The sequence below is a fragment of the Onychomys torridus genome, chromosome 1 (assembly GCF_903995425.1).
Source record: "Onychomys torridus chromosome 1, mOncTor1.1, whole genome shotgun sequence".
NCBI classification, from domain to species: Eukaryota; Metazoa; Chordata; class Mammalia; order Rodentia; family Cricetidae; genus Onychomys; species Onychomys torridus.
In genome coordinates, this window is record NC_050443.1 from 76,806,819 (window position 1) to 76,829,959 (window position 23,141).

Sequence of the window (23,141 nt, forward strand, 5' to 3'; positions counted from 1 at the left end):
AGGCAGAGGCAGGAAGATCTTTGTGAGGTCAAGGGCAGCCTGATCCACATAGTAAATTCCAGAATAGCCAGATAGTGAGACCCTGTAGAGAGAAAAAGGAGCTGTGCTAAGTTTATGGGCTGGAGAAATGGTTCAACAGTTAAGAAAACTTACTTCTCTTCTAGAGGACCTAGGTTCCAGCACAAACATGACCACTAATGACTGTAACGTCAGTTCCAGGGGATCCAGATCCAGTTCCCTATTCTGACCTTCACTGTCACGGCACACAAATGGTGCATGTACATATTCTCAGATACACACACACACACATTAAATAAACAATTTTTTTCTGTCCTGGAACTCACTCAGACCAGGCTAGCCTCAAAGATCCACCTGCTGGGATTAAAGGTGTGTGCCACCACTGCCGGGCTTAAATGAATGGTTTTTTGTTTGTTTGGTTTGGTTGGTTGGTGGTTTTTTTTTTTTTTTTTTTTGGAGCTGAGGAGCAAACCCAGGGCCTTGTGCTTGCTAGGCAATCGCTCTACCACTGAGCTAAATCCCCAACCCTAAATGAATGTTTTTTAAAGAGAAGAATGGCCCCATAGGCTCATGTGTTTGAATGTTTAGTTACCTGGTAGCAACTATTTGAAGGATTATAAGAACTAGGGGGTGTGGCCTAATTGGAGTAGGTGTGGTCTTGTTGGAGGAATTATATCTTTAGGGGTGGGCTTTGAGGTCAAAAGCCCACTCCAGCCCCAGTCTCTCTCTTCCTGCTGCCTGCACATCAGGATATAGATATATCCCTCAGCTTCTTCTTCAGCACTATGTCTGCCTGTGTGCTACCATGCTATCAGCCATGGTGATGATGGACTAATCTCTGAAACTACAAACCAGCCCTCTAGTAAACGCTTTCCTTTATGAGCGTTACTTCACAGCCTTGACTAAGATACCCTGGTAGGACAGAATGAGCAGAACACTCTTCTTCTCACATGGAACCCCTGTGAAGTCATTAACCCAAATTCAGACTTGTTTATAAAATGTTGGATTTCTAATAGTCTACACACTGTCAGAGTAACAGAAAGTCTAAGTAAGCATCTGTTAGTACCAGAGAATGAGAGTAGGGAGACTTAACAAGAGCAGTACAGTCTAATAGCCTGTATTCACAATCGGAAAAAACAGCATTACTGTTGGGAAAGGTCTTAGGAAACAACTGTGTTGCTGCTAAGTTTTCAGTTTTGGCAAAGATGGGTCATATTTTAACTTTGGGTTTTTGTTGTTGTTGTTGTTGTTTAGTTTTGTTTTTTGAGACAGGTTTTCTCTCTGTAGCTTTGGAGCCTGTCCTGGACTAGCTCTGTAGACCAGGCTGTCCTCGAACTCACAGAGATCCACCTGCCTCTGCCTCCCGAGTGTATGAGATTCTTCCTTATCTGAATTTACAGAATAAAAGAGCTATATTTATTTTTAAGTAATTGAAATGAAGTTAAAATGGAAATACTTTATAATTCCCTATATGCTAGCTTACTTTATGATACTTGACCTTTAAAATTCTGTTATAGAGAATGTAAGATTACCTTTGTGGCAAACTAACAGTTAATTCCAATTTAGAAAGGAGTTACTATATTTCACTGATTTCTGTACCATAATATTTTCTTAGGCTGTCAGAGGGAGTGCTTTTTAATTTTTAAATTCTTTTTGTTTTGTTTTTGTGAGACAGGGTTTCTCTGTCTAGCCCTGGCTGCCTCTGTCTAGCTCTGGTAGCCCAGGCTGGCTTCGGACTCAGATCCACCTGCCTCTGCCTCCCGAGTGCTGAGATTAAAGGTTGTGTGCCACCATTGCCTGGCTCAATTTTAAAAAATCTTTCCATCCCTAATTGTCAGCTATTTCATTCATTGGCTTTATGCAAACACTATACAGTTCATGGTAGTGTCCTAAGAAGTCCTGAAATGTCAGTGTTCACCAGGAATGGTGTCATATACCTGTACAAACCCAGCACTGTAGAGACTGAGACACGAATGTTGCTGAGAGCTTGAGGCCATCTTGTGCTACATAGTGAGAACCAGCTTAACCTGCGCTATTAATATAGCAAGGTATTGTCTCACAAAAAAGAAATACCATATCTTAACAAACTGCAGATTGTTGATATTAATGTGGTTTATTTCAGATTCTTCTGTGCGATTCTTGTGACAGTGGATACCATACTGCCTGCCTCCGCCCTCCTCTGATGATCATCCCTGATGGAGAATGGTTCTGCCCTCCTTGCCAGCATGTACGACCCAACCTAATTCTGTCTCCAGCCCTCAGTTTTATTTTCAACACATTGATAATACTTTTTAGCAGTTATTAAACACTATCCCTTTCCAAAGCAGTTGTTTATAATGTTCACCTTTTGTTTGAGCCTCTACCTTCTATTAGTATTTTAGGCTTGCCATTTGTCTTCTGGTTTTTGTAAAACCATCTGTTTTCTGCTCTATTTTGTAATAAATATAAATAGCTGAAGCAGGAATTCTAGTTGGTCTTAATACTAAAAACCTGGAGTTAGATACTGTGGCAAATGAAAGGTCAGAGAGGTAAAGCAGCAGCCAGAGTCACCTTTTACCTCCACTAACTCTGCAGACTCAAAAATGGCGGAGCGCCTATCTGCCCCGCCTTATCCCTTACTCTCTGCATCCAGTCATATCACTTCTTGTCTCCTGGCTGTACAGACCTCCAGACCTCTATGGTTTACTAGTGGCTAGCTCCACCCTCTGATATTCAGGCAAGCTTTATTTGTGAGAACACAAACAAAATATCACCACAAATAGCATCAACTTCATATGAATGAAATGAATGTTTCTGTAGTTTACTCTGTTTCTAAAATCTCATTTTTATTACTCCATCCCTTTTTGTTGCTAGCACTGAAAGACACATGAGTCTGTTCTGCATTGATGCACAGCTTTGTGTGAAATCAGAGAACAGTAGATTTCTGTTCACTGAACCAATTGAATACTTTTTTCCACAGGCCAACCTTATTTTGCCTTCAACATAATAACTTTGCACCTGTTTCTCTGAAGTTACTATCTCTTGCTTAGCATAGCTTAATCTATGATTTTTTTTTATGCTCTGTTTTGACCCGGTAACCATGTTGCTTTGCTTTGTATTTTTTATATTGGCATTATGCTTTGACATATATATGTATATATAATTTTTCAAAATTATTTTAATAGCCTTTTATTTTTAACATAACCTTGTTTTGAATAATAATGAACAAAATGCAATTCTGAACAGTAAAAGCAGGGTAGGCACAGAACATACTTTTCTGTTTTGGTTTTTGCAAAGCACTTTGTGTTTGGCATGCTTTCTTATAGAAGTACTATGCTCATCATCTGTTAAGTGGACTCTGACCGACCACCTTTTTAAACAGAGCATTTTTAATTTTCATTCACCATGTAGCCATTTTCAGCTCATAACGCTTATTATTATTAAACTTAAAGCTTAATAGTGCTCAAATAATAATAAATAAGCTTAATAATAAGCATGAGATGTATGGTTATGCTCTGGTATTAAAAATAGCATGTATATATTGTTCCTACAGAAACTACTGTGTGAAAAATTAGAAGAACAGTTGCAAGATTTGGATGTTGCCTTAAAGAAGAAAGAGCGTGCAGAGCGAAGGTAAATTGATATATGTGTTAATGTTTTCCTTGGGGATTGGGCAGTAACATTATCTTGCAGTTTAGATGAACACATCCTTCTAAATCAAAGCCTGGCAAGCTATAGCATGTCAGATCTGGTCTGCTGCTGTTTTTGCATTGCCTTCTAAGAATGGTTTTTAAGTTTTTAAAAACAACCCTATAAAATCATGTCATGGTGTAGGGAAACTCCATGACACTCACATTTTATATATCCTGTCAGTAAATTTACTGGAACACAGCTCTGCTGATTGGTTTGTGTGCTTAGTATGGCTGCTTTTGCACCACAACGTGGAATGGAATAGCTCAATAGAGACCCAGTAACTTCCCAAGCTCGAAATCCTGTGTGTCCTTTTACATACGTTTTCCAACCCCCTTTGTAGAGGAGCAGAGCCTGCTATGGAAAACACTGTCCCACATCTTGTGGAGGAAATGTGCTTAACTATTATTGAACACTGGAAAATGATAAGAACCTGCTTATAATTTATTTACTCTGTCTTTTTGGGTGGACACATTAACCATGGTAAATAAAGACCATTGCTGACAATAAAATGCACTGTTTTCATTATGTCACTGCAGTGTATCTAAAACAGTTGAGGTAGCTTCATGGAGCAAGTAAGATTGTCCTTGAGCCTAATGTTTATTAATAGGGGATTCAGAATGAATACAGTGAGTTTATATTTATTTGTACTTTCTTTGGTCATTGCATTTCTAAACATTCATTCAAATCCACAGCATAGCCAACTGACTAGAACAGTGAATTAATGAACATAGATGAATATATGAATCTTGTTTACAATGAACTCACTTTTGACCAGAGAATACAGAGACCCAGTGATGAGAGACAGAGAGACAGAGAGACTGAGACTCAACACAGTACTAGAACATAAAGGAAGAGCATTGGGAAGTAAATTGGGTTTATACAGGTGGGCGTAGAAAGAAGAGACATTTTAGCAGTGCAAACATAATGAGCAAAGGCAGAGTATAGAAGTGAAGATAGGGGCCGGGCAGTGGTGGCGTATGCCTTTAATCCCAGCACTTGGGAGGCAGAAGCAGGCGGATCTCTGAGTTCAAGTCCAGCCTGGTCTGCAGAGTGAGTTCCAGGACAGGCTCCAAAGCTACAGAGAAACCCTGTCTAAAAATAAAACCAAAAACAAAAAGTGAAGGTAGGAGAATGGTGTACGGGGTGGATCTCCATAAAAGCAGAGAAAGCCCAGACTGCAAACAGCTTTGCCTAGTCAACTAGGGAATTCTAACTGTTCTCTGTAGGTAGTAGTGGAGTCATCAAAGTAGGGACATGGTCATCATTCAGAAAACAGGCCCTGGTCAGTCAGATGAACAAGTGAGAATCAGAGTGTTGCAGGAGAAAGTCTGGAAGAAAGGCAGCCATTGGAATGGTTGGGCAGAGGGGGGGCCTCATGTCATCTCTGAAATGACCCCTCTGGTACTCACTCATCCAACCTCACACTACAAGAGCATCTGTATCCTGATCCTATTGTCTTCTCCGTTTGTATTCAGCATTTAACTAACACTTATGGAATACCTGATTTTTTTTTTACCAGGCAGTGAGTGTATTCAGTGAGAAAGCATATACTGTTTCTACCCTAAATGGCTGCACAGTCTGGAAAAAGGGGTTGTGACTGTAAATTTTAGTGACTACCTAGCAAATGTCTACAGATCTGGAGCTCTGTGGCTCTATGGAATCTGCTGTTTTAGAAACCTCTTATTTTGTGGTTTATAAATGTTCCTTCCAGGGTATGATGTCAGAGATAATATGGGAACTCAGAAAGCTCTGTTCTTCCAAACTGCAATTACTAGTGCTTTGCCTAGTAGGGGGTTGGATTTAATTGGGGTTGGAATTTTCCAGGTAATGTAACAGTGGGAAAGAGAGAAAGAGATAAGGAGCTTGAAAGTGTGTGCAAAGGCGTATTTATAATGATGGACTGTGGAGTAAGAGGGAAGTGGTAGACCAAGTTGAAGTTCCACTAGAGTCAACAGATTGTTGACAGTAGCGTAGAAGGTGGAGCAAGTTGGGAATTGATGTGGTAGAAGTCAGTCAATAGGACGTGTAAAACTGAAATTTTAGAAAGAGTGGCGATGTCGGGAATGATAAGGTCTGCACATCTAGATAGTGAGGTGAGGTGGAAGGCATCCTGCCAAAAGATTACTAACGAGAGAGTGGTGAGGAATCACATCTACCTTCAAGATCCTGTACAACAGTGAACTCATTTAAAGCCTTCCGTAATTTCTCTGGTTAGATAAAATTGATCTATACCTGGTCATCTTTCCAGTAGTTGTTCAGAATGGTCTGTAGTCATTTGATAACTAATTATGAGGCAGAAACCATATATTATGTTATATTTGGCTTTTCAAGCTTGGCATAAGTCTACCATAGTGAACATGAGTTAATTTCCCTTCAGTGGAATTGAGAAGAGAGATAATGGTCAAAGAAATCGGTTTAAAGGAAAAAATTGGTATTTCAGTGAATGTGGTTTTGGCAAGGTCAGATGTATATCACACATACTTAATAACAGAGACAGTTCAAACTATGAAATATTCTGATTGTCCTGGTCATTATTAACCACCTGATAGCTTACCAAGTTTTAATTAAAGTGATTTTATCATTTTCATAAATGTAAAAGCTTTCCCATCTGTTGCTAAGATTCTTGTTAGCAGGGTCAAGTGCTCATAGCACATTAAAAGATGCATTGCAAAGGGTCTAGACTTGTAAATGCATTCATTTCCTTTTGGAAGGAGTGTTAGAACAATCAAGAAAGAACAGTTGCTCCTCTGGTCGGGTTTAATGTACTCTGATATTCAGAGCTCAGCTGCTCTCTATATGCTGGATTAACATGGAGAAGACCAGAGCAAGCACCTATTGGTTAGAGCTATTTGTTGTTATTATTTTTTTAATTAAAATAAACCGAGCTTTTGTTTGTTAGTTTGTTTTTGTTTTTTCCCTTGGAGAGGAAACCCATGGGATGTCATTCTGGATATGCATCCTTGTTTTCTGGCTCTACCAGTATCTTAATTTGCATTGTTGACTACATAGCCCATGTGTCTGCAGTGTATTTCTTCTCTACAGCAGGAAAAGAGGGGCTTTGATGTCATTCCCTGGAGCCTTGATTTGTTATGTGTGGTTTGTTAGTCACTATTTTATAGTGATGGTTATTATTGTAGGCTTCCCCCACCTCCCCTCCTGCAAGACAGGGTTTCTGTGTAGCCCTGGCTGTCCTCGAACTCACAGAGATCTACCTGCCTCTGCCTCCCAAGTGCAGGGATTAAAGGCGTGCACCACCTTCCCCCAGCTATTACCATAGGCTTTTTTTTTGAGCTGAGGATCGAACCCAGGGCCTTACGCTTGCTAGGCAAGTACTCTACCACTAAGCTAAATCCCCAACCCTACCATAGGCTTATAATCGTATACTATACTCAGAACATCATCCAAGACATTTAATATGCAGAGATCTAGTTTGTCTAGTCAGAGTTAGCTTTGTAAATCTAACCACATTGTCACCTCACAGTTTGAAATTTGTCTGTTTCAGTTCAAAAGTACAGCTTTCATATAGTTCAGACTTCATATAGTCAGAAAGTTTGTGCTTCTCGTTAATACTAATACTCCATTAAAATTTCACTTTAGTATCTGTGACAGCCTCTTAAGTACCATGAAATTGTAATTTTATTACTATCTACCATGATATTTTCATACCAATTTCATTTTTAGTAAATCTTATTTTATGCCTTTGGTTTTTGGTTTTAAGGAAAGAACGTTTGGTGTATGTTGGTATCAGTATTGAAAACATCATTCCTCCACAAGTAAGTTTCTAGTTTCTAGTACTTTTAAAAATTTATGTAAGTGTTTTGCCTACATGTATAGTCTGTGTACCTCATGTATGCCTAGAGCCCACAGAGGTCAGAAGACAGTATCAGATCTCCTAGAACTGGAGTTACAGATGATTATGAACCACTCTGTGGGTGCGCCGAAGAGCAGCCAGTACTCTTAACCACCGAGCCATTTTCGGTCCAGGTTTATGTAGTATTTTTAGAGGAGATGCTATGCACGTTCTAAAATTTAACCCAATTATATGTCATTTTAGTATTTGACATACCTATTCTATTAAAGCTAGATATTTTAAGCACTTGGATTAATAACTATTGGAATTATTATTTATAAATAAATAACTCAGTATGATTATCATATTCAAACTAAATTTATAGCGCATTGCTTTGGGGTAATGATCTATTGTTTCTATTGTAAGCGGAGCAATTCGTGGTTAACCTTATAATGTTTTATTTGCATAAAATAACTAAAGAATAGCTTGGGAATATTTTACTTCTAATTTGGTACTATTGAAATTTTAATTTCTATTACAATTAAATTTCTTTGAACAACTACCATTATTTACATTTATTAGTCTGTAATTAAGCACACCTCATGAGTGAATGTACATGAAACAGAGTTTCCAACTTAATTTTGTTGTGGTTTTGTTACTGTTGTTGATTTTAGATAGGGTGTATAACCCTGGCTGGCCTGGAACTCAGAGACCCATTGCCTCTTCTTCTTAAATGTGCCTTTTGGAGGCAGGGATTAGAGGCGTGAGCCACAACATTCAACAGTTTGCAAATGCAGTTTTACTCTTTCATAATTAAATCACAGCCTTAAGTAGCTTGCCAAGTTGTTCTTCTTCAGCTTAAATCAAATCATCTCATGAATTCAGCCACATATCTATTCAAAGTTTTCTGTGTGTCATATTTAATTATTGGTTAAACAACTGAATTGGACCGGGCAGTGGTGGTGCATGCTTTTAATCTTAGCACTCAGGAGGCAGAGGCAGGAGGATCTCTGTGAGCTTGAGGACAGCCTGGTCTACAGAGCGAGATCCTGGACAGCCAAAGCTACACAGAAAAACCCTGTCTCAAAAAAAAAAAAGCAAACAAAAATGATTGAATTGGTAGAAAAACTTCATACTGGTTATTTTAATGACAGACTATTGTAAACTCACAGAAGTATAAGAATTTCAACACAGAAATAGTTCATCTACTTGACTACCAATATTTTTAATTTGTATAATTAGTTTTGCCATCTATATTCTTAGTGGTGGATAATCTCAGAGTTTTTTAGACCTTCCTGTGTGCTGCCTAGGTAAAATATTAAAGCTGTTAATTCCAAGGACTATTTCTCTGTCAACACCTGTATGTGTTTATCTTTAAAGGAGCCAGATTTTTCTGAAGATCAAGAAGAAAAGAAAAAAGATTCAAAAAAATCCAAAGCAAACTTACTTGAAAGGAGATCAACAAGAACAAGGAAATGTATAAGCTACAGGTAGGAAATAAAAGAAAGTTGTTATAATAAAAGAACCTAACTTTTCTTTTTCCAGTTAGACCAGAAAATAGAAGTGGGTGGTTCTCTCAACACAGAGATTTGTAACTGTTACGTATGTCACCTAGTATCTTTGGGTGTTAGGTTCCAAGACCTCAAGGCCAGGCTGTAGCTCAGTAATAGGGCACTATCCTAGCATGAGGAAGGTCATTTGTCCAGTCCATACCACATACACACCCATGCATGCACACTTACATGCACAAGACTCGCCACAGAAATTGTATAGTTAGCATGGCTAAATTAGTCACTTGAGCCCTAATCTAAGCTGCAACTTACTTAAAAAATAAGCTTAGAGGTCATTCCTTCATTTTTTTTTTAAACCAGAAGGAATAGTCCTTTAAGGAAAAGTACATTTCTATAGTGGTAAATTTTGATCACCTGTATATGAATTACTGTAACACAATTACTTTCAATAGAAATTATAACTGGCCTTAACACTTACTATGGAGTAGTAATTTTGTCCAGATTACTTTGCCATGTGACTTAAATGATTAGAGGTCAGTCTTTAGGTCACAGCTAGCTCACTGGTAGGTTTTGAATAATCTGTATCCCAAGAATGGCTTTTAGGGGTTGGGAATTTAGCTCAGTGGTAGAGCACTTGCCTAGCAAGCACAAGGCCCTGGGTTCTGTCCTCAGCCTGGGGGGTGGGGGGGAATGGCTTTTACATTTATAAATGATTGAAACAAAGTATTTTATGAGAACTATACATAACTCAAATTCCAAAGCCATCTATATTTACTTAACATTTGATTAACAATTACATTTCCATTACAGTGGCATAGTTGATTGTTAAAGACTTTATAATCTAAAAGCCTATAGTTTTTACTTTTTGAAATTTTAACTTGTTTATTAATTGCCTAGAGTATGTGTGTGAGTAGTAGAGTGCTCACCTCACATGCTGATACTGTCTTAACCTGTGCACTCCTATTGGAAATACCCATCAACTGGATAGCTTTAGAATGCATAAATTGATTCATAGAAGCTTTATAATATCCAGGATGAAAGCACTGGCAGATTTGGGAGTTTGTGAGGACCTGTTTCTGACTTTTCCATGGTGCTTCCATGGTAGCAGTTCTCTAGGGCAGATTAGTGTCTGCTTTATGTATACGGCCGTCCTCTTGCTTTAATTTCACAGGGCAGAAGAGGCCAAGGGATTCTTGTTTTCTCTTTATTCTCCTGATTAATGAGGACATTAATCATGACCATCACATGTGAGTTGGGTGGGGACAAAGACAGGTTCTTGCAGCCACTTTGTATAGATGGTCCTTGGAAATCAAACACAAATACATCTTACAATCTGATCATCACTTTGTTTGTTCTAGATTTGATGAGTTTGATGAAGCAATTGATGAAGCTATAGAAGATGATATCAAGGAGGCTGATGGAGGGGGTATGTTTATCATTTATTCTTTTTCACATAATTCTCCCAGCAGATTATTCCTCTCCCCAGTGCGAACACTGAATAAACTAGCTTACATTCAAGGCAATCTTCTGGCATAGTGCCAATGTATTACAGAACTTACTACTAATTTTTATATGATCTAATATAAAATTTTAAATTCCTTCATTGATCAAACAATTTATATCTGGTTCTAATTAGAATATTCAGGAAACTTTTCTATTGTCTTTGCAACAACAAAGCCTCAAAATGTGTGGCTAGTCCAAATTTGAATGACAGTGTAAATTTGTTAAAAATCAATTTACTCATTTAATTGGCCTTCCTTCCTTCCTTCCTTCCTTCCTTCCTTCCTTCCTCCCTCCCTCCCTCCCTCCCTCCCTCCCTCCCTCCCTCCCGTTTGAGACAGTGTCCCTCTCTGATGTCCTAGCCTACAACTCACTCTGTAGTCCAGACTGACCTTTAACTTATAGAGATCCTCCTCCTCCCGAGTGCTGGGATTAAATTCTTCTTGTAGAAGAATTTGAAGGTTGTTTGTTAAAGTGTTATGTAGCCAGTTACTAATGTTCTGATGAACTTTTTTTTTTTTTTTTTTGGTTTTTGGTTTTTGGTTGATTTTTTTCGTTTTTTTCGAGACAGGGTTTCTCTGTGTAGTTTTAATGTCTGTCCTGGAACTCACTCTGTAGACCAGGCTGGCCTTGAATTCATAGAGATCCACCTGCCTCTGCCTCCTGAGTACTGGGATTAAAGGCGTGCATTACCACTGCCTGGCCTGATGAAGAACTTTCTGGTTTCTACTTATTACTGTGAAAACTTCAGAATGGATCAATAAGTAGGTTTTTTCTAAAGAAACTGATGTCACAGCCTTTCAGAATTGGGTCATTTATTTACATCTTTATCAATTTTTTTTCTCTGTCCTTATTTAAGAAGATTCTTGAGCAACTGCTGATAGGTATAAGACTTCTTTCTGGAGTGAGGAAAGTGCTAACAGTTGGACAACTTTGTGACTACATCAGAAATCTGAGTTACTTTCTTTAAAAGATGGGTCTTGCCAGACAGTGGTGGTGATATCACACACGACTTTAATCCCAGCACTCAGGAGGCAGAAGCAGGAGGATCTCTGTGAGTTCAAGGACAGCCTGGTCCACAAAGTGAGTTCCCGGACAGCCAGGGCTACACAGAGAAACCCTGTCTAAAAAACCAATAAAAAAAAATAAGTAAAATAAAAGATCAGTTTGGAGTATTGAGCCAAGTATGGCTCAGCAGTTATGAAAACTTGCTGCTCTTTCAGAGGACCAGTTTGGTTCCCAGCCTGCATGCTGGATAGCTTTCAACTGCCTGTAACTCTACTTTGAAGAGATTCAATGCTTCTGACCCCGGCAGCACCTACACAAATGTATTCACTTCCAAAAATACACACACAAGCCGGGCAGTGAGGGCACACGCCTTTAATCCCAGCACATAGGAGGCAGAGCAGGTGGGTCTCTGAGTATGAGGCTAGCCTGGTCTACAGAATGAGTTCCAGGACAGCTAAGACTGTTACACAGAGAAACCCAAACAAAAAGCATACACACATGCACCACATGCACATGAATTTTTTTTTTTTTTTTTTTTTTTTTTTTTTCTTAAAAGCCATCAGAGTTGAGTGCTAGCAAGGTCCCTAGTGGAAGGGGCATTTGCTCACAGTCCTGACAACCTGAGTTAGATCTTGGACCTTACCAAGTAGCAGGAGAACTGACTCTTTGAGAGTTGTTCTCTGACCTCCATAAGTGTGCCTTGGAATGTGTGAACACACACACAATATAAGAAAAAAAAAGAAAAGAAGTATCTTGAGGGGCTAAAGAAATATATTGAGGGCCTAAACCAATGGCCCCAAAGCTAAAAGCACTTGTTCTTACAGAGAACCCAGGTTCAGTTCCCAGTACCCACGTTGTAGATCACAACCATAACAACAACAGTACTAGGGAATTCAAATCCCTCTTCTGACCTTGGGTTCCAGGCATGCTTATACTGTACATATATACATGTAGGCAAAACACTTATACATATACAATAAAGAGTATTGAGTCAAGTATGGTGATACAAATCTATAAATGGGGACAAGGCACAAGGATCGACAAATTCAAGACCAACCTAGGCTGCACTGAGAGATTTTTCTTAAACAGCCCTCCACAAAAAGAAAAGCCAATGAAATAAAGAGGGGGGAGGCATCACTGAGTGGTATATGAAATCCAAATATAAAACTAAATCAAGATATAAAACTAGGGGTCTGCACTGTGAACTCTATTGAGTAAGATGGATATGTTAATTCTTTCTTGTTTTTTTTTTTATTCTTTTTTTTCCGTTTTTTGCATGTTAATTCTTTAGAGCATTGTCAGCTGAAATTATAAGCAACCTCCTACATATTTCTAAGAAAGTTAATGGGAAGCCTCAATAAACATGCAGTTACCTCTTCCTCTTAGGAGTTGGCCGAGGAAAAGATATCTCCACCATTACAGGTCACCGTGGGAAAGACATTTCTACCATTTTGGATGAAGAACGAAAGGAAAATAAACGGCCCCAGAGGGCAGCTGCTGCTCGCAGGAAGAAACGCCGGCGACTTAATGACCTTGATAGTGATAGCAACCTAGATGAGGAAGAGAGTGAGGATGAATTCAAGATCAGTGACGGGTATGTGGCCTGCCTCGAGACCCAGTCTCTAGGTGCCAGCTAACACAAGCTGGGGTCCTGAGAGAGCCATGACTGTGCTGTGCTGTGGCTTTTACTCTTCCTGTACATGGGCAATCTGTATTTTCTGACTATTTAAAGCAGATTTGAGATTGCTTATTTTGATTCGTTTAGATTATAATTAAAGCTATGTTTATGGTTGTTTAATATTTAAAATTGTAGTTAAATTTGATTAACTATAATTGAAGTTTTATTTACTGAAATCTTTTCCTATATATACTACCTTCTGCTACCCCTTCTATCAGTAGTTTTTAATCAAGTGTGGGAAATTATAAAGAAGTAAGTAGTTGGGGTTGGGGATTTAGCTCAGTGGTAGAGCAAGGGCCCTGGGTTCGGCTCTCAGCTCTAGGGGGAAAAAAAGAAGTAAGTAGTCTTCTCTGCTCTGTAGAGGCTTGGTAAGGGGTAATTAATCCGATAATAGGATTAGAATGGTGTCTATGTAAAACAAGTATAAACAGTATTGTGGAGTTTCTCCTTTTGGCTCAGTAGTAGATGTAGTGGAAAGTATATAAACCACAAAAAAGTTGCTCTGCACTGCCCACCTTTGTAATGTAGGTAAAATAAAGTTAGAGTACAGAAGATAATTGCTTCCATCTAAAGGAGTCAGGGAACCCTCACAATAAGATGTTAAGTTAGAATTAACATGTGAGGAATGACTATTTTGAGCAGCCTGTGAGTGTAGAGGCAGGATGAGAGAAGAAAACAACCCGAACAGAGATCCCACATGTTCCTATGTCAAGGAATATTTAGAAAACTCGCAGAAAAGCAGGAATATGAGGATGAGATAGAGAATGCTCTGGTAGAGCTGCAAGCAGAACATAAAAAAGAACAAGCTAAGGGTTTTCTCTACGTCTCCTTTTTTGTCCTGCATACCAATTTGAACTTTGTCCTGAAAATATTTAAATAAGGGCTGGAGAGATGGCTCAGAGGTTAAGAACACTGACTGCTTTTCCAGAGGTCATGAGTTCAATTCCCAGCAACCACATAGTGGCTCCCAACCATCTGTAATGAGATCTGGTGCCCTCTTCTGGCCTGTAGTCATACAGGCTGTATATATAATAAATAAATAAATCTTTCTAAAAAAATTTTTTTTAATTTAAATAAAAATATACCCAGGGGGTTCGGGATTTAGCTCAGTGGTAGAGTGCTTGCCTAGCAAGCTCAAGGCCCTAGGTTCAGTCCTCAGCTGGGGGTGGGGGGGAGGCTTCCCACAAGGTTGAGGTGTGAGGTGAAAGGAGAAATTGGGAACCATACCAAGTGTCTGGTTTGGGTTATTGGCACGTGAATGATTCTCAATACCAGAGAGCTAGCAGGTAAAGGTGTTTGCCACCCAAGCCTGGCAGCCTTGTCTCAGTCTTCAGAAACCATGTAAAGGTGGAAGGAGTTGTTGGCTGACATCCATGTGCAGGCACAAGTGCCCCATCCCTCCCAAAAGAAGCAGTCAGAATTTTTGTATTCAAAAATGTGTATATTCGGCTGGTAGGTAGAGGAGGAGGGGTTGGGAAATGATGAGCACTTTCGGATACGTTGGATTTTAAGTGGTCAGTGAAGGAAGTTCATGTATGAAATTCAGCATCAGTTATCTTCACGGATATTCATTTTAAACACAGAAATTGATGTAATTTTCCAAATGTGTCCTCAAATATTACTTAATGTTTCACTGGATTCATTACAGTTTGTGATTGGAACTCTGAAAAACTGTTATCACTTCTAACTGTACCATCACAAACAAACACTGAGTACACCATCATGACGTGTCGGCTTTTCCTGGACAGATCTCAGGATGAGTTTGTTGTGTCTGATGAAAACCCAGATGAAAGTGAAGAAGATCCACCATCTAATGAGGACAGTGAGACAGACTTCTGTAGCCGAAGACTGAGGCGGCATCCTTCTCGGCCCATGAGGCAAAGCAGGCGTCTGCGGAGAAAGACCCCAAAGAAAAAGTACTCTGATGATGATGAAGAGGAAGAAGAGTCTGAGGAGAACAGTAGAGACTCTGGTAAAAATGCCTTCTGTCTGTACCGGAGCAACGCAGTTGCTGCCTGGGACTTTCGGAGTTCCGAGGTGTTGGAATTGTATTCAAGTGAGACACAGATCTCCTGATGAGACTCTGGGGTCCTTTTCTTATGACCTGCGAGTCACGCTTTCACATAACACTTCTCAGAAAATTCATATAAACTAACGTGTTACCTTCATGAAGCTCTTAGATTGTGATAAATCCCTTTGGGGCCAAGTATTTCTGAAAATATTTTGGGATATTGTAGAATGAATACCAGAACCAGTTCACTCCATGCACATCAGGGCTTCTAAAACTTTATTTTATTTTATTTACATGACTTCCAGTACTTAATTATATGAAATAGATCATACGAGTCAAAAATTGACTGAATAAATCATAAAAATATTTCTTTTTTTAATGATCTATTTTTTGTGCATTGTTGTGGTATATGTATGAGGGTGTCAGATCCTCTAGAACTGGAGTTACAGACAGTGTGGGTGCTGGGAATTGAATCTGAGTCCTCTGGAAGAGCAGCCAATGCTCTTAACCACTGAGTCATCTCTCCAGCCCCAAATAAATGTATTTTTAAGCCAGGCAGTAGTGGCACATGCCTTTAATCCCAGCGCTCAGGAGGCAGAGGCAGGTGGATCTCTGAGTTTGAGGCTAGCCTGGTCTACAGAGCAAGATCCAGGACAGCAACAAAACAAAACCAAAAAAAAATGTATTTTTTAAGATCCTTTAGGTCTGTATATGGTGGTCCATGCCTATAATCTCAGCACTCAGGAGGTAGAGGGAGGCAAATCATTATGCATCCAAAGCCAGCCTGGTTTTTATAGTGAGTAGGTGTATATTCCCGAGACTGACAACCTTGTGTTTGATCTCTAAGATCCTTAATAGTGGAAGGAGAGAGCAGTTTCCCTTACGCCACCCTTGACCTCACGATGGCACTTACATGAGTTGCCCATGCAAACACACACAGAGAATACATAAATGGGAAAAAAGTTTAATTTAAAGAAAACAATTACTTTGGAGACTTAATTTTACATACTGTTGATAATGGATGTGCTTATTTTTACATGAGGAAAGCTTGTCTTAATCCAGTTGTCACTGCAAGTCATAAAACATCTTCAATGTTTCTCAGTTAATTTTGATTTTATAATTGTCTGTGCTGAGACTACTTTACAATACAAGCTGGTAGAAGTGTCTTTAGGCTGGTGTTAAAAATTAGAAGTTCTGTACTTATTCCACTCAAATTCATTTAAAATTTTCCTTTATAAAACTCAATTCAGAAATTCAAACAGCATTTTTTAAACTCAAAACATTCTAACAGTGCAATCCAAAGACTAATTTGATAATTACACACTGTGGAATGATAATAGAGAAATATTAAAAACCATGTTTGCTGTAATTAAACCATTGTATCTTAGAATATATGTTTATTCATGAGAATTTCATAATACAATCATAAAATGTACTTGATTATATTCACTCTTTCACTTCTCCCCAACTCTTCCTGGATCCACCCTCTCCCCACTTCCAACCATATGGTATGTCTTTTCTTATTATTTAAGTCTACCAAATCCAGTCTGTGTGGCCCATGTGTTCATGAATTTAGGGCCATCCATTGGACCATGTCTGTCTGGTGCCTACCATTAACCAAAAACTGACTTTCTCTACCCCAAAAACCCTCAATAGCTCCTCAGTTCCTCAGTTCATGAGCCCTTCCTCATGGTTGCTGGAAAGTTTACTGACTTGATCTTGTGCAGACAGAGATGCACAGCTCTGTGTTAAAGTACAGTATCCTTGAATGTCCAGAAAACATTTTCGGCTCTGGTCCTCCCCAACTTCTGGCTCCTACAGTCTTTCCACCAGCTCTTCTGGGATGGTCCCTGAGCCCGAGGGGAAGCACGTGTGATGGAGATGTCCTGTGTGTGGCTGGGCGCTGCACACTTCTTCTCTGCACTCTGACCAACTGGTTGTTCTCAATTGAATGTAATATGGAGTGTTAGAAAATAGATATTAACAGCTTTCCCCTCCTTTTGGCATTGCTGGGGAATGAGTGCCAGGCAAGCGTTCTACCTTTGAATTGCACATCCAATCATCTCCTCCTCGACCTTTGTCTCCTCTCCCTTCTCCTTCTGTCTTATTTCATTTTTTTTTTCTTTTTCCTTGAGAATTGACCGATAATGGTATCCAGTTGTGAGGCTGTGGTATTCAGTTGATGCTTGCCTAGCATGCTTGAAGCACTACTGCATATGGTGGTAGACACCGGTAATCCCAGGACTCAGAAGGTGGTGGGAAGAGGAGCAGAATTTCAAAGCTAACCTGGGCTAAGGACCTGATCTCAAAAAAACACAAGTGTGCCTTTGTGGTATTTGGCAAACTGATTTTTTTTTTTTTTTTTAAAGAAAATAAGATTTATAAAACTTATTCAACTAAAATGTTTACAACTCAACTCTATTAACTTAATATTTTTATAGCCTAAGCTTGTTAAAACTATCAATGGATTTCAATTTTGTTCTTCCTTGTTCCCCTCCTTTCTCTTTTCTAAACAGAAAGTGACTTTAGTGAAGACTTTAGTGATGATTTTGTAGAAACCCGGCGAAGGCGATCAAGAAGGAACCAGAAAAGACAAATTAATTACAAAGAAGAATCAGAAAGTGATGGTTCCCAGAAAAGTATACGACGAGGTAAAGAAATCCGACGAGTTCACAAGCGCAGGCTCTCCAGCTCGGAGAGTGAAGGTAAAGGCTGCCTCCCTCCCGTGTGGGGAGGAGGGCGGGGATCATAGACTGCGGAGAAAGAACGCTCGGACCGTGATGACGTGCTTGGGTGGTGGTGGTGGTGGTTGTTGGAGACAGGGTTTCTCTGAACTCACTCTGTAGACCAGGCTGGCCCTGAACTCCAGAGATCCACTTGCCTCTGCCTCCCGAGTGTTGGGATTAAAGGTGTGTGCCACCACCGCCTGGCTGATTTTTTTTTTTTTTTTAATTCATATAATCACTAGCATCATTGGGATGAATATTAGTACTTTTCTCCCATTTATTAATTTATTAATTATAATAACTTGTTAATTAATTATTAATCATTCATTAATTATAATTTAAACCACTCTTGATAGGATGCTAATAAGTCACTCTTATTTATTCATGTATTTTATATATATGCACACTCAATTTTCATGTATGCTTACATGACACGAGGGCATCAGATCCCACTATAGATGGTTGTGAACCACCATGTGGTGGCTGGGAATTGAACTCAGGTCCTCTGGAAGAGCAGCTGGTGCTCTTAACCACTGAGCCGTCTCTCCAGCCCCAGATGTTAATTTTTCAGGGTTCCATTATATGAAGTTCTTCTGCCTGGCTCGCAGAGGCGCTCTGCTCTCTTAGTTGCTCTGTTCTGAAGTCACCTCATGCGCCGAGTAGCTGAGCACTTTCAGGCCGTAGTGTCCCTCCCTCCCTCCCTCCCTCCCTCCTTCCCTGTCAATCTCAGCTGGGCTCTGTTTCACAAGTGTAGGCAAATCTATAAAATAGTCAGTTGTGGGGCTGGAGAGGTAGCTCAGTGGTTTAGAGAACTTCCTGTTCATCCAGAGGACCCAAGTTAATTCCTAACATCCACATCAGGCAGCTCACTCCAGTTTCAGAGAATCTTCTCATGATTGTAAATACCAGCACATGGGCCATACACTCACACAGACACACATATATACAGACAGAAAAGGTAAATCTTTTCAAAATTTTAATAGGGACCTGGCGGTGGTGGCGCACACCTTTAATCCCAGCACTCTGGAGGCAGAGGCAGGCGGATCTCTGTGAGTTCAATGCCAGCCTGAGCTACAGAGTGAGTTCCAGGAAAGGCACAAAGAAAGCTACACAGAGAAACCCTGTCTCGGGGGAGAGGGGGGGAATAGGAATTTGTGATTTTCACTTCATTTGTTAATCCAGACCTCTTTCTAAGTTCATTTTAAATGACCTTGACTCTTATCTCCCACCTTTTTAAAGCATTTAATCTATCACTGTGATCTGTTTTGAATATTGCTTTTACAAATGAGACATGAAATGGAGTTTGAGAGCAGGAAAACAATATGTGGATGTAGGACTCAAGGTGACTTTAGTCTCGAGTATCTTCATGTCATAACAATCAAATTAAATTCATTCATCCAGCATTAAATACGGATATTTTTTAACTTGACCCTGGTATAAGTACTAGGAATTGGACAGAACAAAATAGCCCTCATGTAACTTTTGAGGTAGGTGGAAAGATTATAAAATAAATAAATATTAGAATATAAGATACTAGGTGGAGAAGGGGGTTTAGAAGAATAGAATTTCAGATTTCCTCACTGAGAAAGATAATGTTTTGGGGGCAAATGTAGGACTTAGTGGTAGAACACTTGCTCAGCATGTATGAGACCCTAGTGTTTGGTTCCAGCAACACACACAGACACACCCCTGAGCTAACTGGACCTAGCACACTCAGGGAACAGAGGAAGTGCAGGGTTGTTAGAGCAAGAATAAGAGAGGGGTCAGCAAGCTCAAGTACACATGGTTGCATAAATAAACATTTTTTGCAGATGAGATTTTATTAGAAGATGGTCATATCTGTTTATTTACATATTGTCTATAGCTGCCTTATTAAAAAAAAAATGAGGGGTTGGGGATTTAGCTCAGTGGTAGAGCACTTGCCTAGCAAGCACAAGGCCCTGGGTTCGGTCCTCGGCTCTGGAAAAAAAATAATAATAAAATGTTTAAAAACATGAATAGTCTGATAGAACATGGAGGTCTCACCTGAACCCTCACCCCCCAGAAAAACAAGTGGTAATCTCAGATAAAGAACAGCGCTAACTGGATTTCTACAATGATAGGAATATTCTATCTGTGCTGGTTAATTCAGTAAGCATTAACTTCATGTGGCTGTAAAACACTTGAAATGTGCTTGAGCATGGAACTAAATTTTTGTTTAATTTTAATGGATTTAAAATAACCACATGACTAGTGTCTACTATATTAAGTGGATAGGCCATTGTATGGATTGTGGATTAATTGTGTGAGATGGGAAATACTCAGATTTTGTACAATCTCATGTGAGTTCTAATTTGCTAGAGTGCCCATATTATCAATAAATTGAAGAGGGAGAACAAGGGAGTAGCTTGCAGAACAGTACTCCAGGGATGAGATGACGCTAGGTGGAAGTAGGTCCATAGCTGTAAGAGTAAAAAGTTATCAAAGTATGGATAGCTTTGTTTTGTAAGATTTACTTTTATTTATTTGGGGTGTGTGTGTGTGTGTGTGTGTGTGTGTGTGTGTGTGTGTGTGTGTGTGTGTGTTATTGCCTAGTGCCTGTGGACACCAAAAGAAATCTCAGATCCCTGGAATTACATGTGGTTGTCAGTCAGTTCTGGGAACTGAACCTAGGTCCTCATCAAGAGCAGCAAGTGCACTTAACTGCTGGGCCACTGCTCCAGCTTTCCAAGGATAGGTTTTGATGGTAGACCAAAAGAAATCACGGAGAACTAAGCAGCTGTAAGAACGAAAGGCCTTTGGGAGCTGTTGTTTACATTAGACTTAAGATGCCTGTTTAGATAGTCAAACATGTTGAAGAGGCAGGTTGACTAATCTGTAATTTAGTCATTGCTTAAAATAAGAGCCTCATCAGTTTGTTTGTGTAGCTGCAAGACTGGGTGAGGTGACTCACAAAGCAAGCACCAGAGGAGTTTACTATCTATTCTCAAATGTTTGCTATGGTGTACAGAGTGATGCCCGGTAATTGCTTTTTTTTTGGTTTTTGGTGTTTTGAGAATGATTTCATATAACTCAGGCTGGCCTTGAATTTACGATCTTCCTATACTTCCCAAGTATGAGGATTACCGGTCTGTACCGCTGTGCATTCCTACAGGTTTTGTTTGTTTTGTTTTGAGACAGGGTTTCCCTGTGTAGCTTTGGAGCCTATCCTAGAACTTGCTCTGTAGACCAGGCTGGCCACAGACTCACAGAGATCCGCCTGCCTCTGCTTCCCTAGTGCTGGGATTACAGGTGTGCGCCACCACCATGCAGCTGCATTCCTGCAGTTTTAATCTTTCCTTATTAATATGTTTACATGACTCCTCAATTTTAGGAATAAAGAGAAGGAGTTTCTCAGTTTGTGGCCAATTTGCCTCCACTTAATTCAAGGACCAACAGACCCTCTCCCACTCACCTAAGAAATCTGCTTTTTCCTAAAATCAGAAGTAAAATACACAGACTTTTTATTTTATTTTTTTGAGCTGAGGATCAAACCCAGGGCCTTGTGCTTGCTAGGCAAGCTAAATCCACTGAGCTAAATCCCCACCCCGTACACAGTAGATCTTATTGAACATTGTTCCAGGTGATGGTGGAAGTTAGATGTCTACCAGTCTATTTATGACAGAGCCATATTTTCCTAAGAGCAGAGCATGGGGTGGATGTGGCAAAGGAGTGCCTGAATGTGCTTATTGTTGACTGTGCCAACAGCTTACATATCTGTTTATTCTAGAGAGCTATATGTCCAAGAACTCTGAAGATGAAGAGCTGACAAAAGAATCAAAGAGGTCTGTTCGAAAACGGGGCCGAAGCACAGATGAATATTCAGAAGCAGATGAGGATGATGAAGAGGAAGGCAAACCATCCCGCAAGCGGCTACACCGTATTGAGACGGATGACGAGAGCTGTGACAATGCTCGTGGAGATGCAGAACAGCCTGCCCCTGACAGCCAGCCCAGGGTCCTGCCCTCAGAGCAGGAGAGCAGCAAGAAGCCCTATCGGATAGAAAGTGATGAGGAAGAGGACTTTGAAAACGTGGGCAAAGTAGGGAGCCCATTGGACTACAGCTTAGTGGACTTGCCTTCCACCAATGGACAGAGCCCTGGCAAAGCCATTGAGAACTTGATGGGCAAGCCAACTGAAAAGTCCCAGACCCCCAAGGACAACGGCACGGCCAGTGCAAGTCTAGCCCCGAATGGGACAAGTGGTGGTCAGGAGGTGGGGGCGCCGGAAGAGGATGAAGATGAGCTTCTGCGAGTGACTGACCTTGTTGATTATGTCTGTAACAGTGAACAGTTATAAGACTTCTTTCCATTTTGTGCTAATTTATTCCACGGTAGCTCTCACACCAGCGGGCCAGTTAGTAAAAGCTGTTTAATTTTTCCTAGAAAACTCCACTACAGAACGACTTTTTAGAAGAAAAATTTCAACGAATCCCAAAGTCTTTCTGTGAAGTGACCAGTTTTGAACTTTGAAGATTAATAATTGCTGTAAATTCCTTTTGATTTTCTTTTTCCAAGTTCATGGTCCTTGGTAATTTCATTCATGGGAAAAAATCTTATTATAATAACAACAAAGATTTGTATATTTTTGACTTTATATTTCCTGAGCTCTCCTGACTTTGTGAAAAGGGTGGATATGAATGCATTCCAAATCTGTGAGGGCCCAAACATAATTTAGGGTGGGAGAAAGCACTTGGGCTTTAGCTTTTCATATTAAATATATATTATATTTAAACATTCATGGTATAGATGATGATTAACAAACTGTTCAAAAGTTCAAGTCTGTACTGTTGCAGTTTGAGAATTGTAGATACAACATCGTACATACGTCACTTAGTAATAGCCTTCGTGAAATCAATTTGTTTACTATTGGAGTTACCATTACCACACTTTAAATAAAGAAGAGACCATGGAAGTACCATCATAAAATCACTTTAACCTAAGTTTCTGTTATAGCAGAGTTTCTTGTTTAAAAAAAACACAAAATCATCTGAAAAGCATTTGTATGGTAAATTGTATTAATGAAGCTTTGATAACCAGATTGTGCTAGAAGGAAGTCTTAAGTAGCTTTTATGCTGTGGTAATATGATGGCCTCTATTACACTGTGTCCGGTGAGGAGTTAGTGAAGTGTATGTGGGCTTTCCTAATATGCAGGTACACTATAAACTTTGCCAGTAATGCTAACTCTCCTGGCCATATGGTGTTAAGT

General features: G+C 39.7%; 1 protein-coding gene across 1 annotated transcript in view; it reads left to right on the forward strand.

Moving 5' to 3' along the window:
• Positions 1-22,860, forward strand: part of Rsf1 (remodeling and spacing factor 1) — a 125,347-nt gene extending 102,487 nt beyond the window's left edge. Inside the window, exons 8-16 of the mRNA XM_036186883.1 lie at positions 2,141-2,245; positions 3,551-3,630; positions 7,409-7,463; positions 8,861-8,970; positions 10,350-10,417; positions 12,886-13,093; positions 14,926-15,149; positions 17,705-17,893; positions 21,663-22,860. Coding sequence (XP_036042776.1) covers positions 2,141-2,245; positions 3,551-3,630; positions 7,409-7,463; positions 8,861-8,970; positions 10,350-10,417; positions 12,886-13,093; positions 14,926-15,149; positions 17,705-17,893; positions 21,663-22,231 — 1,608 coding nt within the window. The 3' untranslated portion in view covers positions 22,232-22,860. The remainder of the gene's footprint in view (positions 1-2,140; positions 2,246-3,550; positions 3,631-7,408; positions 7,464-8,860; positions 8,971-10,349; positions 10,418-12,885; positions 13,094-14,925; positions 15,150-17,704; positions 17,894-21,662) is intronic.
• The last annotated feature ends 281 nt before the right edge of the window (positions 22,861-23,141 follow it).